Source organism: Cavia porcellus, unplaced genomic scaffold, assembly GCF_034190915.1.
Source record: "Cavia porcellus strain 051 isolate PalLab524CR breed Dunkin Hartley unplaced genomic scaffold, mCavPor4.1 scaffold_25, whole genome shotgun sequence".
Classification (NCBI taxonomy): domain Eukaryota; kingdom Metazoa; phylum Chordata; class Mammalia; order Rodentia; family Caviidae; genus Cavia; species Cavia porcellus.
This window is the reverse complement of record NW_026947508.1, coordinates 26,147,541-26,165,281: the sequence shown is the minus strand read 5'-3', so window position 1 is coordinate 26,165,281 and position 17,741 is coordinate 26,147,541. Positions and strand designations below refer to the sequence as shown.

At 44.7% G+C, this 17,741-nt stretch overlaps 2 protein-coding genes across 10 annotated transcripts in view; one reads left to right on the top strand and one right to left on the bottom strand.

Annotated features, from left to right (window-relative positions):
- The window catches only part of Csmd2 (CUB and Sushi multiple domains 2), a 566,560-nt gene that overhangs the window by 232,900 nt on the left and 315,919 nt on the right, over positions 1–17,741 (top strand). The gene's annotated exons all lie outside the window — the stretch shown is intronic.
- On the bottom strand, positions 16,710–17,453 carry Hmgb4 (high mobility group box 4). Its single transcript, XM_013153946.2, has one exon. The coding sequence runs from the start codon at positions 17,316–17,318 to the stop codon at positions 16,764–16,766; it is 555 nt and encodes a 184-aa protein (XP_013009400.2). The 5' UTR covers positions 17,319–17,453; the 3' UTR covers positions 16,710–16,763.

Below are 17,741 nucleotides of genomic sequence, written 5' to 3'. Positions count from 1 at the left end.
AATTAGAGGAAGATAACTATGAGGGGCCCCAACATCTCACTAGCACCCACCATTTGCCATGCTACTGACATTTCATTTGATCCTATCCTCATCACCCACCAGTAAGGTAAACCAATCATCACTTACAGTGGACGAAATAATCTGAGACTCAAAACTAGCAACTCGCCCAACAACACACAGCTGGTTATCAGGTACCTAGGATTCCAATCAGAATCTGACACTTTTACACCAACACATCATCTACTGAGAGAAATACAGCATCTGTTTGCAGATGGTTGATTGTCCATCTTGTGGGAAAAGGTTTATATAATTGGCACACACCTAAACAAGAGGTAGTTGTGGGAGTCAAACCTTGACTCAGCATAAATCATTCATGTGCCTGAGTTTAATCACTCCCTGGGGTGAACACTGGCCTGTGATACAGGAGCTAGACAAACATTAGTCAGAGATATCCTTGAGGGGATTTTTGGAGTATGAGACACTGAATCCTCTCTCAAGCCTTTGAGGGGTGAGAGTGAGTTTTGATAAGATGACTCCCCTGAGTCTGGTCCTCATGCTGTCCCTCATCCTATGTGATTGCATTTGTGGTCATGAAATTAGCTAGTAGTTCAGGGTAGGAGGACTGAGAGAGTGATGGACCCTCAACCTTTGGTCCTTCGTGGAATCATTTCTGGATTATGAAACAACTGAGAAAGCAGCTCTGAGCCCTGGAAGTAGGTCCTGAGGTTCTCTTTAGGGCTGATTGAAGCCTATACCCAAGGATGACCTTTTCAGCAGCCCCACGGCTTTCATGGGGAATTCAAACCAACTTTTAGAAAAGCTGACAAATTTTTACATGTGCACCTCCTACTAATGCCATCCCAATACCTGTGACTACAAAGGAATACCGGTTAAGACAGAGATATATTTTACGTCTCTTCAGTCTGATCAGGACACTTAGGCAACTTTAGAAAGTATGAAATTACAAGTGTTGTTCATTGACATCCTGTTCTTTGAAGCTGTCTCATTAGGCTACTTATCTACCCTGGAGTTAATTTCAATCTCGCTGGCTCAATTATCTCCAACCACCCCACACCCCGACTCCCCACCGAAGCTCTGCCATCACCCTGTGGAAACAGCACCCACGCACCCAGGCTCTCTGGTCATAAGCTGTTTAATCTTAGACAAATCATTTAACCTCTTTGAGCCACAGCTCTGCTGGTGGGATTATAAACTAGCAAGACCTTTTTTTGGAAGGCAATATCATGTAATGATTAAAATAGAAAATGTCCATACCACTGTTAGAAATCAAAGAAATGGCAAGTTGATGTAAAGTGAAGCACACAAAGATGTTCACTGAAGTGTTATTTACTATAGAGGGAAAAGGCAAAAGTAGCTATGCAACTTTAATGGTTCAACAAACTGCCATGAACGTGGCTGATAATACATTGTGGCAATCAAAATCACAGTTACAAATGATATTCAAAGAAATTGGAAAATGCTTAATATGTGACAGTAAGTGAAAAAATCAGGATACAAACCTGAATATATAGCATAAAGTAAAATTTTTATACACACATATATAATAGTTATAAAAAGGGAGAACGTGGAGAAAAAAGTTAACATTCCTAGTTCTGAATGGGATATTAATGTAATCTTTTACTTTATGTTTTTTATGTTTCTGTAGGTTTTACAGCAAGTTTATATTACTTCCTGGATGCAGAAAAATCAGTAAAAGATAAAATGTTTATTGTACATAATTTTCTGGTGTTGAGGACAGAACCCAGGACCTTATCATGCTCAGCATGCACTCTGCCATTGAGCTCCTGTCCCAGCCCTTTAAAATGTATTTTGATGCTCCCACCATTTACAGAGGGATTTTTATAACCTGACCCTGAACTAACTCAGCACCACCATCTTTTGCTCCTTCTCCCATTGTCACCAGCTCCCCTGTAATTTCCATGTGCCTTGTCTTGCCACCCAAATCTACTTGCCATTCTGTAAACATGTCATCACTATTTATCCTGTCACCATCTTCTTTCTTCCTGTTTTCCCCACCCAAATGAACTTCTCCACCTTTTTCAAGATCCAATTCAAACATCTCCATGTCTTCCTTCACTGTTGATTGCTTCCTGCCCTTTCCGCTAAAGAACACTTTATATATACGTTAATTACTTAGTTTCTGTCATCTCTACTTTTCCTTCCTGAAGATTTCATAAAAACCCCAGGGATTGGAGAGAGGCTAACTCTGTCTTAGATAGTGAAACAAGAATTCACAAGTTCCAGTTTTTGAAGAATGAATAACAGTTTGTCAGCTAAGCTAAAGACAATGGACATCCCACACAATTCTGGAATATGTTTCCAGTTGGCAAATACCTGCACCTATTTCTCTCACAACCCTTATCTCACTGCCTAGTTTGATGTATGTGGATGCATATCTCTCTGCTAGTGCTCAGTGAGGTCTTCTCATGCAGGAAATTTGCCCACTGTGTTTGCAACATTCAACACAGTGCCTGGCACATATTCTCACCATACATACATTTTTTTGTCCTAGTGAGAAAAGGTCCAAAAGTACCAATACAGTCATTATCTTCCTCATGTCTTAGTGCAGAAAGAGAGAGGATTTTAATCATCACTGGCTTCAAGTATGGGCTTAGAGGCACTGACAATACTTTGTATGTAGTTTGTTGATTTTAAGCAAATTAAATAAGTTTTAAATTTAGTAAGCATTACGAGTCTGCTCTGCAACATTTGGTCTTTCTTAGAGTATAAGTAGCCCATCAGGATGAGTTTTGCTTCTCCTTTAAACACCATCCCAAAGTTTCAGAATGATACTTTTGAAATAAATCCTGCTTGAGTAGTGTTTCTCTTGGACTCATAAAATCTTTATGGCAATCTTGTGTTATCTCATAGACTCTGAAGAAGAAGAAAGCCCAAATCACTGAGCAAGAAGTATGGAATGTAGTATTTTCTCTTATGTGGGTCACACATTTAATGTAAATAATTTTAAAATGTAAATCGCAACACTGGAATTAGCACACACATAGGAATACACAGCATAGCTCTGTCCAAAGTGCTGAATCTGTGAATTAGAATCACTTAATCTTTGATTAAAGAGTAGATGGTATGGAAATGTGTTTATTTGGATGGAGGGTTTCAATGTATTAAAAAATCCAGTAATAAGCATACAAAGAAAAAGAATGCAAACGCTGACAGAAATAAAACAACAGCACAGTGTCCCCCATAATTAAAAACAAATAATGAATCTGCAGAGTTACACTCTCAAGCCAATTATGCAAAGGACATTTACTTGTGAGCTGTGCATTCATTCCACACACATTTTTTGAGTGTCTAGTGTATAGTAGATATTGTACTATGACACTGAATCACATAAAGCATAATCTTTGGTTTCTGTGAGGTCTCAACCAGTGCTTACTCAAGCACTGACCAGCTGTTGACCTTTCAAGCCTCAGATTTCTCATAATTGACATAATAAGAGCTCACAGAGTGACTGTGTAGATTAAATAAGATAATGTTTTACATAAAATTTAATATATTGTAAGCTCTTAACAAATGTTATATATTAGCTTTAGATGCAATGCTCTGTGCTAAATTCTTTATGTCCGTTATCATTTATTTTATACCAGTCATGATTTGCTTCCTCACCCTTTACATGGGTGAGGAAAATGTGACTCAGAAGAATGGGGTTAGGTAACTTGCCAAAGTCCATGCAGTTAGCCAGTAGCATGTACAGAATTCAAAACCAGTTCTTTCTTCCTTAAAAGCCAATACTCATGATTATGGTGCTCCTGGTTAAAGTAAGACTTGTCTACATCAACCATGCAAGGAAGTAAGGCAAAAGTCTACCTTTGTCTGGGCTGGTATTTTTGAGATGGCAAAGTCTCAGGGAACCCGATGGGTACATGACACAGGTACTCTTGTGAATTTTAGGTCAGAGACATGTGTGGGTTAATTGAAATGGAGGGAACAAACCCAACCCTTGAGAGAATAGACTCAAATCACAGCAATGTAGAATGAATTTCACCAGGCTGCCATCCCATGGGAAGCAAGAGCGAGGATGAGACCGGAGAAGACCCAGCAGGCTGACAGCTCCCACTTATTTGTGGGGGTTCACCACCACAGCTGCAGATGCTTCAGCGACTAAATCCCACACCACTTTAAATAAGGGGCACGGGACAAAGACTACTGCAGGCTCTGCTTAACAAGAGGTGGAGGGGCTTTTTATGAATTGCCTGTCAGAGATTCACTGGCACCAGGATGGGGCAGAATGACCTAAAAATTAAAAATGCACTCAGCAGAGGCTGGACAAAAGCTGGTGTCCTCAAAACCCTGTCCCCCATGCTGCATTTTGAGTCTCTGGCTGGGACAACTCTTCAATTGTGCTTGTCTGTGTCCCACAGAGTTGGGGCGGTGGGGGGTCTGAATTAGTGACAACACATTGTTATCTGGGTAGTAAGGCTGTATGTTTTTTCTTTTATCCCAGAGCTTGTGATTCAGGCCTACGGAGTCACATAAATATTCCCTTTGCTTTCCCAACTATGAGAAATGGCTACCAAGCATAGCCCTTTCGCTCTCCCAAAGGCCATCCCATAAACAATAGCAGTTATTTGGATTCCATTGATGGAAATTGGAGAGACCACATTTCAGCAGTGTCTATGACACTCGCTTTTCCTGTCTGTGACAATCCTGTGCCATCCTGGAGCCTCCCTAAGGTGCCCTTCCAGCTCAGACCTACCATGGATGCCTTTCAATCACAGAGTTTGCCAGCCGTCAGGCAGGTAAATAGATCAATGAGGCCTGTTCATGCAGTGGTGCTCCCTGGGCCTCTGTCTGCTGCTTTTAGTCCTTTCTGCCACTGTCAGATCAATGGGGAGCAGATAGCTGTGCTGTGTTACAACAATGGCTCCTTTGCTCAGTTCCTTTTCAAGCTGGGAAGGTCAGGGGCAGCCATGCTTAACACCCTGGAGGCTCTGGGGAGGCCCATGTTGCCTTGTGATAGTTCAGCAGGAGTCTGTGGAATAGCCCACATGCGGCTCTCTGTGGTGTTGTCTGTCCCCAATCCATGGAAAGTAGGATTATTCTCATGTCTTGTGCAAGGCTCCTGGCTTTGGCTTCTGCTGCAGCCAAAGAAAGGAAGGCATGGTGTGTCTGAGAAATCATTTTCAGGAGTTTCAGGTTTCTACAGTGTTTTTGCCTTTCTGCAGCAATAGCCTCATGTGATGGCACTGGCTTCAGAACCAGGGTGTTCATTGAACAAATGTGTGGGGCAGAAAGTGCTAGAGAGTGAAACTTGGGTTACGTGGGCTGATTCCCTTCTCCCAGCTTGTTAGTGTACATCGTCCCAGATGGCCTCTCCTAGCACTAGGGACTCAACTGATTCTGTTCCTCTAGCTCTTATCAAATTGTCAACAGAAAAAATCTGCTTAGCTCTGCTCATTACTCAGGTGTCGTTTCTTGTCCAATCATTTTATGCTATGAAGGAGCAAGTTCAGCAGGCATAAGCATCCCTTTGGAAAGGGAGGAGCAGCACAGTTCCCCAGAAGAGGGCTCCAACTGGGCAAGCAGCCTGAGTGGCCCTTCTACATTGGTGTATCTTCTTTTTCTTATCTTTGGTCTCCCTTGAAAAGTAATGGAGAAAGCTACTCTTTTCACCCAGCTCCTTAATCCTAACCAAATAGTGCAGACAGAGGGCCAAGGACTTGTGAAGAGAGCTTGAGAGCAACTTCAGGTTGTTCTCACAACTACAGTGTTGTGTAGCTGGCTTTTGCTGTCTGCAGAAAAGAAGTCTGATAAATACCAAGGATTACTGTGATTATTATGAATCCTCTAAGTAGTTAAATTCCCCAAATTCTCAGAGTTGTAATGCCTTGGGATTCTGAGATGTAATTAAGAACAGATGAGCCTAAAAGAGGTTGATGGTGGTGATCTAGGATTGCAGCACACAGCAGAATCTTGATGTGAGCTCCAGGCTTTCATCTCCCCGTGTGGCAGTAGAGCCAGGAGTCTGAGGCATGAAGGACCTCACTTACTGGAGTCACTGGGCCCAGGTGTCCTGGTCTCGCATCCTCTTGTGACACAACCCATGAACGTACCAACAGACTGACAAGGAGCAATGCGGAACATCCTGGAGCTGTACTCCACAGCCACAGTGAACAGCTTTGGCCACTGCATGATCAGAAGCTGGCTCTGTCTGACCCACTTCCTGTTGGTGACCATTTACCCTCAGCTCACACATCAATCTTGCTGGAAGAGAACTGTGCCACAACACTGGGTCATCTCCCACACTCTAGCTTTTACCCATTTTCCAACATTTTTCCTTGACTTTAATACTGAGAGGCATAGAAATACCAATAAGGCAACACTATGTTTTATTTCATCTATCGACTGCAGTGACCTGAATCTATATTATCTGTCATGCCAGGAATGTTTTGACCTTCTAAAAGGAAATGAATGTTCTCCCAACCAGAGCCAAGCAAGCAGCTTAGACCCATCTGCAATCAAAAGTCTCAGGCCTGAGGACTTTCAGCATATTAAATCTCCATCCAAACATGACTGGAGCTTTGAAGTTCATGGCTTGGAGTGGCATGGAAGGGGAAGGAGCCCCTCAGCTTCCTTGAGAGGTGGTAGAATGAGGGAACTGGACTCAGAATGTCTATGTTCTGCTACCTGGTAGCTGTGTGATCTCAGACAAGTTGTTTAACTTCTGTGTGCCACCATCCTCTCACCTGCAAGCCAGAGGTCAAAACTGAATCTTCCTCTGGGGTTGCTATATTAGATGAGATAGTACATGTGAGGGGCAAATGTGCCTTGAGTGCAGTAAGTGCTCAAGGTGGTATGTTTCCTACACATTGCATTTTATCTTTGCATTTTATTGTGCTAAGAAGCTTGGAAAGCAAATTTTTGTGTTCCCATTACGAAGAAGAAACTGAATCTCTGATGGTCAACTAAATGTCCCAGTCCACATGGGTAATGAGTGGCAGGAACAGATCCTAAAGTGGAGACCTCTGACACTGAAGCCCATGTTCTTTCTCACTTCCCCTCCGTGGACAGTCCCTTTCCTGGTCAGTCTTGTTTCCCATAATCACAATGCTTCCCGCCAGTCCCCCCACTGGCTCTTGGTTCCTACTGGAATTCCAGTGACCCTGCATACTCAGCACCACTTCCTCGTTGGGACAACTTGGACAAGGCACTTAATGTCTCTGAGTGCTTGTTTCTTGGTCATTCACTCATTTCTATGCCCTAGCACAGAGTGGAGACAGAGAGTGGGAGACCTGGGACTGTGGCTGCCCTGCACTGGCCAGGCTTGCACCTCCAGGACACAACTGTACCCACACTGAGCTCTTGGGATTCTCCGGATGACTAAATAATTTTCACAGTATCAGCGCCATGCAGGGGTGTACTGTGGCCATGTGGGTTAAGACAAAAACAATTCCATTCCCAAATCATGTCTGAACTCCGGCCGTGAGCAGACATTTATCCCAAATATAAAAATATGGCCCACAGCCCACCTAATGAAGTGATGCCGGGTTCTTTACCAACTACAACCTTCATCTTGCTTTAGTCCTCCCACCTTCTGGATTAAATGCACTAAATCCCCAGCCATCGAATTACACTCGCTTCCTGTCAGCATCGATCCAGGCCAAACTCTGCTTCTTCAACCCAGGTTCAATCTTGTAGTAATTTTGTTCCAACACCTTCTTATTAAGACACCCCACACTTATCTGTGAGGTGCATCCCCTGACCAGTGAACCCAGTTTTGTTCAATTACAAAGGATTCTTGGTGGTCTTTGGCTAGGGAGTGGGGGAGACATTGACACCACCTCCAGAATAAATGTGATGCTTGAGAAGCACTTAGAAATCGTCCCGGTGCATAGTCAGCAGCCAGTACATGCTAGAAATAAACACCATTCTATTACAAAAAGTGTGCTTCCCCCTTGGGTAGAGCTGGGGAGCACTCAGGGACTGTCATCAACAACAGGCCCCATCTTTTCTGACATCTATGCAGACGCCCTCTTGTGTTGACCTGTGCTAATGCAACATTTGCCTTTTGCATTTCCCACATCTTTACAGCCCTCAAATCTATGAAAATCTCTTTTGTCCGGGACTTTTGGGCCCTCCATAAAGGACCTCTTTTTTTTTTTTTTTTTTTTTTTTTTTGTACCGGGGATTGAACTCACAACCACATGTTTGCAAGGCAGATGCTTATGCCGCTGAGCTAAATCCCTGGCCCAGGACATCCTCTTAGGAGCACTAGAGGGACAAAGTAAAAGTGAAGGGGTGATGGTACTTTACTGCCTTGCCATAGGAGATACGCTGCAAATGAAAATCCTCCCACCCTCTTGCCAGGGCTGTGCAGACCAGAGGAACAAGGCCATCTACTTTAGTGTGAATGTATTCACAGCTGCATGGGTAACGGGTGGCCCTGGAGTCAGCAGAGTTCTTCCATGCCCACTGCTGCTAATTGCACATAATGCATTAAAAATACAGAGCCACATCTGTTCATTTTAACATGGATACTGGAGAATTTACATGATCTATAATGGCAGGGTGTGAGAAGAGACAAATACTTATTCTGGCTGCGAGCCAGAGACATTGCTGCAATCAAAGTGCTGGAGGCGTGGTTTCCATGCACATCCAACTCCCTGGGTGCCAGCCAAGCCCTTCTGTAGAGGCAACCAGGGGTACATTCAGGTATTTACTGCATAGCCAATCGAGCAGAGAGTCTATATCTAGGCACCTAGGAAATCTTCTGAATGTGCTCTGGTATTTGCAAATAATCTCTGACAGCTGGGGGACTCTAATAAATGATTCTGGGGCTGCTAAGCACAGGACAAGAAGAGTAACCTGCTTCTCCTGATTCAGCCATTCCAGCAAGTGTGAACCGAAAACCTACCCTGGTATCTAAGTTCCTCCTCTGCAAAATGAGGAGTTTAAAGCACTTCCTTTGTTGCTTTTCTAATGAAGATAATTACATTAAATGTCTTCAGCCAACATCAAACATAGCATAGGCATTTAATAAAAGATTGCTATTATTATTTTATTGTATGCAAAATGCCTTGTTAAGTTTTAGGGCACTGGGATGAATAAAGCCCTTCTCTACCAGCTGAGGAGACAAACAGTATTTATGATGTGAGAGGCATTGTCTTACGTATGAACTACATGAGTTGCAGGGATTGAATATGAACTTACATAAGCTGTTATGAGACCATAGAGGAGGCAATGGGTTTATAAAGGACTTCCTAAAGTAAAGTATACCTCACTGAGTCCTGTAGGACAGGTGAAAGTTTCCCAAATGTAGAAGACAGAAATGAGCCTGATCTGGAGTAACATTGCCAAGGCCCTGGGGCTCTAGAGAAAAGAGGATAGTGTTTCTGGGGGGAAACAAGAGTCTAATAGGATCTTGGGATGGATGTATTAGATACCTACTATTGGGTCACAAATTATCCCAAATCATAATGGTTTGAAGTAATACTCACTATCATATTTTCTATGGGTAAGGCATCCAAATGTGGCTTAGCTTGGTTCTCTGGCTTTGGAGTTCTCTTTTGGCTACACTCAAAGCATCCACCAGGGCTTCAGGGATCCTGGAGTTCACCTGGGGGCAGGATTGCTGTCAAATGTATGCATACGGTTGTTGGGTATTTGCAGGTTCAAGTTCTTCCATATTGTGGCAAGAAACTACAAGAAATTATGACAGGCAAGAGACAAAGCATACATTTCAGGTTCTTTCCATAAGGCAGTCGGACACAGCTTTTGGCCTCATCTGTGTAAGCCGAGAAAGAGAGACAGAAAAAGGCTAGTCCTCTATGGCCTAGCACCTGAGTAAGTCACTAGGTCCAGTTCACACAAGGGGAAGGCACTGCAGAAAGGCAGGAAGACAGGAGCCAGAGGCCACATCCAATCCAGTCCAGCACAGCCTGCCTGCCCACCCCAAGACTCATATCTCTTCCGCCTACAGAATACGGCCACTCCTTCCCCAGCTCTAAGTTGAGGCTCATTGTCCAGATCAGATTCAGGTGTGGACTGGCTCTTTTGTCTGTAGCCCCCTGAAGTACCCTAGAAAGTTGCTTAGTCTGGGTGTGGCAGAGCGAGAAACTAACGAGAGACATGATCTGCCCCCATATGCCTACCCTACAGTGGTGGGATAGGTTAGTGCCAAGGTTCTACACACAAAGCAAGGGTAAGGACAAGGTACTGGTCCATAACACTTTTGAAATCCAGCCAGAAAAATGTCAGAGGTGTCTTGATTAGGTTTCAAAGGCTGAGTCAGACTCTTCATGAGTCTTAGCCTCACCTTCTAACCCTTGGTAATTCTGTGTGTGTCTCTTTTATTCGCTTGGTGCTAGGGATTCAATCCAGGGCCTCTGGAATGTTAAGTGAGAGCTCTACCGCTGAGCTACATCCTCACACAAGAAGCATGTGTTTGAAGCTGACTTGGTTCTTCAGCCTGGGTCCTGTTGATAATTTTGGGGGTCTTGTGGCCTATTTTTTATTGTGTTGTCTTGGTTCCTTTTGGTCCTGGTTGTCTGTCTGATAACTGTTTCTCAAACGGTGGAGTTTCTGTAAGTTTCACTGACATTCCCTCTATGCACAAAGGCCACATCCATTGTTTTGTCTGAACTAAGGCCCTTTCTACCTTAGCCTCCTGCTGAGGAGACTAAAGGACACTCCTTATGTCTCCTCCTGTCCTTAATGTTTGGTCTGGAGACTTTCAACGCCCACTCCAATCATTTTAAAAGGGCTTTGTGTGACTCTTTGATGTTTCTGAGGTCTTAACCAAAAGCTATCTAGTCACATTCTTAGCTTTGTCTCCAGACTGCCTTTTTTGGCAGTGTACAAAAGCCAATTCCTAACTTTAGCATCTTTTTGCTATATTGGAAGACAACCTTCACCACTAGCAATTCCTGGGTCCTTTATGTTGGATACTTTTTTCTCTCCTTTTATATCATCTTCAGCGCCCGGCTTGGACATCTCCATAACTAGGTGACTAGATGTAGCAGGTGCATGTTCCTGCCACAAAGCCGCGGTCAAGAGTTGCTAAGCTTTCCATTAGTAGCTAGCAAGGATTCCCTTCTGCGCGCCTCCAATGATGTGTTCTTCATTTCCATCCTCACAGTCCACCTTTCTGTGGAGATTTCTATAACAATTTCCTCACAGTATTCACAGCCTCTGCCCCACTGCCTGGTTCCAAAGCCACCACACTTTTTTTTTTTCCTATAAAATGTGTCACAGTACTATCTTTTTCTTGATACCTAAATCTATATTTATTATCTATTCCAGTTTATAACAAAATACCTGGGAACCGTAAAGTCATGAAACAACATCTGTCAGTATCTGTTTGTCAGGAATCAGGTGCATCCTGGCTGTGGTACAGGTGTCCCCTGGAGCTGCAGCACCTCAAGGCTCACCTGGGGGAATCATCAGAACTCTTCCTGGCTTCCTCATGGTCATTAGCAGGCTTCAGTTCCTAGCAAGCTGTTAGCCAGCAGCCACACTCAGTCCCTGCCACATGAACCTTTTGTGGGACCACTTTCGACCTGTCAGTTTGCTTTAAGCAAGCGAGAGGGAAAAGAAGGGAGAAGTCACAGGCCTTTATAGCCTAATACCAGGTGACATTTCCTTGCTTTTGCCTCATTCTAATCATTAGGATTGAGTCTCTGGGTGCAGCCCACACTCAATGGGATCTACACAAGGGTGTGTATATCAGGGAACATTTCAGAAGTTCAAGGACAGTGTATCTGGCAAGGTCCTAGTGGCCTCATGTAGCCATGTCAGACTCATAGGTGACAGGCAGCCTCTGAAACATTGCATTGCTAAAGGGGAGGCTCTTAGACAGACAGCTCACCAGCTACTGCTGGGGAGGATTAGGAAAGAGGCCAGGGCTAGGGAAAGTTCTTGTAGGGGCATGCTCCCCAATATGGCTTGGTCACAGCAGGCTAACAGTGTCACTGGTAATCAGAGGGTAGGACCAGTCCCATGGTTCACTTGGCTGAGCTGTCTCTTCTGCTTGAAACTGCCGTTACATTTTCTTGCCTTCTAACACATGCTTCAAAGACCAGGGCAGGCATCCCCATTCCTAGGGCATTTCTCACATGACAGTCCATGTCAGTCCATGACAGTCCATTTATTCTCAGCACACCTCAAAGGCATGTATTGCTTGTAGAAGTGTGAGGAGAGGTCACAGGACAGGACAGAGAGAGCACCACTACCTTTGTGACCTTGTCACCATGACCTCACTATGTCCTGATGTGGACTAGACTAAAGGAGTAGATTTCCTTGTCCCCAGTTGATGTGTTTAGTGGAGACTGAAAGCAGTATGAATCTCAGTCAGGTTTTGTAGTCCAGATGCCTATCGATTGTTTTGCAACCATGATCAACTTCTCTGTTGTGATTTGAGGGAAATGCAATCAATAAAGTATATCCATTTCCCTCTCCAGTGCAGAATCAATTGCAGATGCTGAGGACAGCCAGATGAGGATCAAGAGTGTCACCTTGATTACTGAGGGACCAATTGGAAGGCAGACCTGAATACACACTGTGGGGAGAGAGGGAGAAAGGAGGAAGGGGGGAGGTGAAGCTGATCGGGGCGAGTTCCTCCCAAGCTCACCAATAATTAAGATGAACTCCTGTTTCTTCTGAAGAGTGACTGAGAAGCTGCAGGAAGGAGAAGGATCCTTCTGTGGTTCTGGGACCTGCAGCATCAGATATACATGGGAATGACAGAAATGCACCTCACAGGTCCAACTCCCAGAAATATTGAGTCAGACTCAGGGGATTGGTATGGGCAGCGCCTGATTGGGGTTCTAAGCCCAGAAGGTGATTCTAACAGGCCTTGAGTTAGAACCACTGATCTAGAGGAAATTGACCCTCATGGAAATATGAGGCCCAGGAAGAAGTGTTTTCCTGGAATATTCTGCCACTCATGGTCCCCACCCTATTCCTGGGAAAATAGATCACAGGCAGAAAGTTGCCCAGCCCTCACAGTTCCTTCTAGGAAGACTAAGTAGAGGCTCCCTGTGATCTCCGTTCCATATGGACAAGATGTCTTGAGTCTGGAGGCTTCCACACCATTGTACTTACATCTCAAAGTGAACCCCTAGGCAAAGCCTGTACCTTTACAACCACATCTCACTACTTGCCTCACTTCCAATCACTCTGGTCTCTTTCTGTCCTACTAAGATGCTGTACTCGATCCTGCCCACGAGCCTGTGCACTTGCTGCCCTCCCACTTGAAGGATTCTCGCCTTGGATCTTGATACCCCTGGCTGTTTATCCTTTAAACTTGAAATGTCATCCCAGAGATCCTCTGGCCACTCATTCTAGGTACCCACTACCCCACCTGTCATTGTTTATCTTATCAACCTGGTTATTTCCTTCTGAGCACTTGACAGTATCAAAAAATATTCTGATGTGTTTACTTGTTGATTTGTTTATTGTCTATCTCCTCCTTAGCATGCAAGAGATTAAGGACCTTGATGTATCCCCAGCAGCAGAACAGTCACTGGACTGGTATCTTGCAGGCATAATATAAGATTCACATAAATATTTGTTGAATGAGTGAAAATATTAATGTTATGCAAACAAGGTGGAAGGCTCAGAGTGGAGGTTTTGGTCATCAAGACAGTGATGGGTCTCGAGGCTTTGCCTCCGGAGGACAGGGCACCTGAGCCCTGCTGGGTGAACCTGTGAGGCTGCCACGTGCAGACCTCCATCTAAGGTCCAGGATCCCCCACCCTGTCTCCCTCCACTGTCATTACACTGCAGTCATCAGAAGCCAGCAGATTTATGCCCTCCTGTTGTCTTTTTCATAAAGAACTATTAATAGAGTTTGCTTTCCGCAGGGGTGCCATATACTGTTGTCAGATCTCTGACTTACTACATCATTAATCACAAGAAACTAGAAAGTGGTATCACATGGACAGGGCTCAGCTGCGGCCACCTCTTCTCAGAGAGGATTGTGGGCATCACATAGCCGCTGTCCTCCAAGTGCCAACAGTTTGGGCTTAGAACAGTGGTTCCACGAGAACTGCTGCAAAGTGATTACCTTCAAGGACTTATAACCAAGGACAGGAAACTGTAAGGGTAGGACAGAGGCTGGAGGGAAAAATAATGCTAAAGAAGGCCTCTCCTAGAATAATGACAAAGTTAGTATTCATTATGCAGTGTATTAATTACAAGCTTAGTGACTTGAAACAACATGCCTTTACACAGTTGAAACATACCTGCATCTACACCTATGTTTATACAGTTTCTGTGGGTCAGGAACAGCTTAGCTGGGTCCATTTTATAAGGTCTCAAAGACTACAATCAAGGTCATCATCCAGGGCTGGGTTCTCATTTGGTGGCTTGACTAAAGAAAGATCCACCACCCCAACTGTGTGACTGTTGTTGCCTGCAATACCTTGTGGAGACAGAACTGAGAGGTTTCATTTTCTGCTGGTTGTTGGGCTGAACATTCCCTTCAGCTGCTAAAGAATCTCCAAAGTTCCTTGCCACATAGACTTTCTGAAGTTGGCTGTTTGCCTAATTGAACTGCAGGGCAGGGGTGGAATTTCCAGGGCAGACCGGCTAGCAAGATGATGGAGTATTAGTACCATTACATAATCATGAAAATGACAGTCTGTCTCCTTTGCCATGTCCTCTTAGCTGGAAGCAAGTTATAGGTCCTGTCCACAGCTAATGGGGAGTCCACATGAGGAGGGATGTAGATGAGCCACCGTAGAGGGTGTCCACCATGCTACATGTTGGATGTTCAGGATTATGCCTGTGTCATATATTTAGTCACTAAAGGAGTAGTCTACCTGCATGACCCATTTGGAACCAGAAGGTCCTACCTCCCTCACTCCCCACTCCACCCAGCTCTATCCCAGTGTAAGCCAGGTATTATCCCTGTTCCCCAGATAAGAAATGTGAGGAGGCTCATAGGAATGAGGACTGGCCCAAGGTTCTGCCATTGCTCAGGTTAGAGTCACCGTATCACAACATCCAGTAAAATTGGACAAGCTTAGTGGCTGAATGGTCAGCATCCTTATGGTGAGGAGTAGAAGCATGAGAGAGGTAGGGGAAGAGGAAGAGGAGGAGGCATGTGACACCAGGAGGAAAGGATGGGTATGGATGGCATTTTGAGAAAGAAAACTATGAGCACTTACATCTGATGATTTCCATTTTCTCAATGAAGCAGAAAATGAGGATGTCCCCTGAGAAGGTGGAGGATGAGCTGAGGGAAGCAGAGCCAAATTGAAATAGCAGCTGTGGGCGATGAGGATGGGAATTTTGCCAGCATAAAGACAGGTTTCCAGGTAAAGCAAAGCTACTTCCTCCATGAAGACTTGGTGATTGGCGTGGTAGGTCCCTCCACAGTCTCTCCACAGTATTTTGTGGGTTCACTTTTAGCATTATGCCAAGACCATCTCTTATCAGAAGGAAAAGTCCAAAGGAGCAGGATCCTAACAGCAGTCCCTGTCCAGCCCCTGAATACCCAGCATAGGGTGTAGCATGTGGGATACTCTATGAACACAGTGCCCGATTACAGACCCTGATTTCTCAGTCACTGGATTATATGACCTCTCATCCCAAAAGACTTATGCAGTTTTATGTTTGTATTTTACTTTTGAAAAGTACTAATCCCAGTAGCGAGTGGAATGTAGGATTACCAATAAAGTTGGGGAAATCTGTTTGCACATAAGTGGGGACAAAAAAATCAGTTTGGTGTTTTGGCTCAGTCTTGATGCCAGGAAATAAAAAGAACCATTTCACAAGTTTCAATTCATCTTCATTGTTATGAAATACTGCCCGTATTTTGTTGCCAGAAAAATCCAGATACTGTACAGACATAATATAACCCCATTCATCTCAAATTATTAAGTAGCAGAAAACTTGACACAAATCATCCTCTGCAGAAAATGAAATCTGTGGGCTCATCTTCAGTGAAAAGTCCAAAAGAGTGTATGCCAGGGATTATCTACCATCATGGCCTCTCAGGCTATGAGATGGAAATACTGGCTGCATCCTCCCTCAGCACTTCTATGGTATGCCTGAGGCCCACTCTGATTGGACCACTGCTGACCAATCACTTGGACAGTGGAATTCTGTTCTCTGCTCCTCTTGGTCACAAAGGGAGTCACAAAAGGAGTCAAGTTGTTGTGCATGACCAAGAGGAAGAGGCACAGGTGTCAGATGGCCATAAATTCAATGGTACATATTTGGGCACAGAACAATGAGGTTCACATGGGAGCTTCACCCAGAGGTCTTATTTTACCAAATTACTGTGGTGCCTAGATTCACCCTAGGCACTAGATTCACCCCCCTGGGGTTTCACCTTGGCCCACGGAAGGGTAAATGAGCTTCACAGGAGTTCAGATTCTGGAATGAGACCCTTGGTGTCCGTAGCTCCAACTCAACTCTGCTGGCATGGACCTTCCTATGGGATGAGTTCCCAGTGTGTGTCTGGTCATGCTTTGCTTCTGGGACCTCACCCAACCAGACCACCTGCATGACCCATTTGAAACCAGATGATCCCACCTCCATCACTCCCTGTTTCATCCAGCTCTATCCCATGTGCACAAGCCAGCCCGTTTGGACACCGCCACCCACTTCTCTCAAAGGCCAGCCTCCCAGGACCACCCGTGGTCCCAACCCTTCCACCCATCAACCCACTTCAACACAGCCATGAAAACTTCACGGTCACTCATGAGACCAGGGCCAAGCAATAGAGTTCAGCAGCATTTTATTTTGTCAAACTGGATCCATCAGTTTTGCTCAACTCAGCTTCTCCTCTTGCGCTGGGCTCTAGCCAACCTCTGGAGATTCTTCCTGGCACGGCATTGTGAACGGTAGGCTTCAAGCTCCTCGAAGTACTTAGCTCGCAGAATAGCTGCCCTCTGCTCATATGGTTGCTTTTCCGCCTCTGAGGTTGTTGACCACATCTTCCCTGTGGCCTTCGCCACTTGCACCACAGACCAGGTGGGGTTCTCTCTCTTTAGCTGAGTGTAGTGGTCTTGGCAGAATAGCAGGAAGGAGGATGGAGGCCGTCTGGGTGCCTGGGGGTCCCGCTTTTTCCTTTTTCTCCTCTTACCTACATAATTCATCATTTCTTCCTGGTATCGGGCTTTGTCGAGCTTCGCCAGGGCTTCATACTTGGCCTTTTCATGCTTCGAGATGGACCTCCATTTTTCTGAACACTTTCTAGAGAACTCTTTAAAGCCAAAGTAGGAATTTGGCTGCTGCTCCTTGCATTTGTTCCTGTAATTCAAAAAAAAGTGGATGTAAGAAGAGACGTTCACCTTGGGTTTTGGCTGTACTTCTTTTCCCATGTTCATAAAATCATGATGTCTTTTTTCTTCTGGTTTCTGTAATTTGGACAGCAGAGATTTTTGTCTCCACACTCCAGGAGCAATCTAGAAGGTGCTCTTCTGGCAGTGAATGTTTCTGTCTGCAAGAACTGCAGTCCGAGATCGGCCTTTTCAGTGGTAGTGACTTTGTTGGGTCACAGGAGGGAAATTGTGACATCCTTCACAAGCCAGCCAATCCTGGCCAACACTTGTAAGCATTTGTATATGGGTGTGCTTATTGGATGGTTACTCCAGGATCTAGCTGTACGTCTCAGGGAAGATGAAGGTTTATCCAAAGAAAGCTTTGGAGCTGCAGCTCCCACTGGGAATAAGTCTCCTTGGCTTCCTGGAGGCAATGGGTTTTGCTTCACTTTGGGGGCTTTAAATCCATTGGGTGTAGTAACAGGGTCT

Bases quoted from the DNA above. Each gene is read 5' to 3' on its own strand.
- Hmgb4 (XM_013153946.2), bottom strand. From the start codon at position 17,318: ATGAACATGGGAAAAGAAGTACAGCCAAAACCCAAGGTGAACGTCTCT.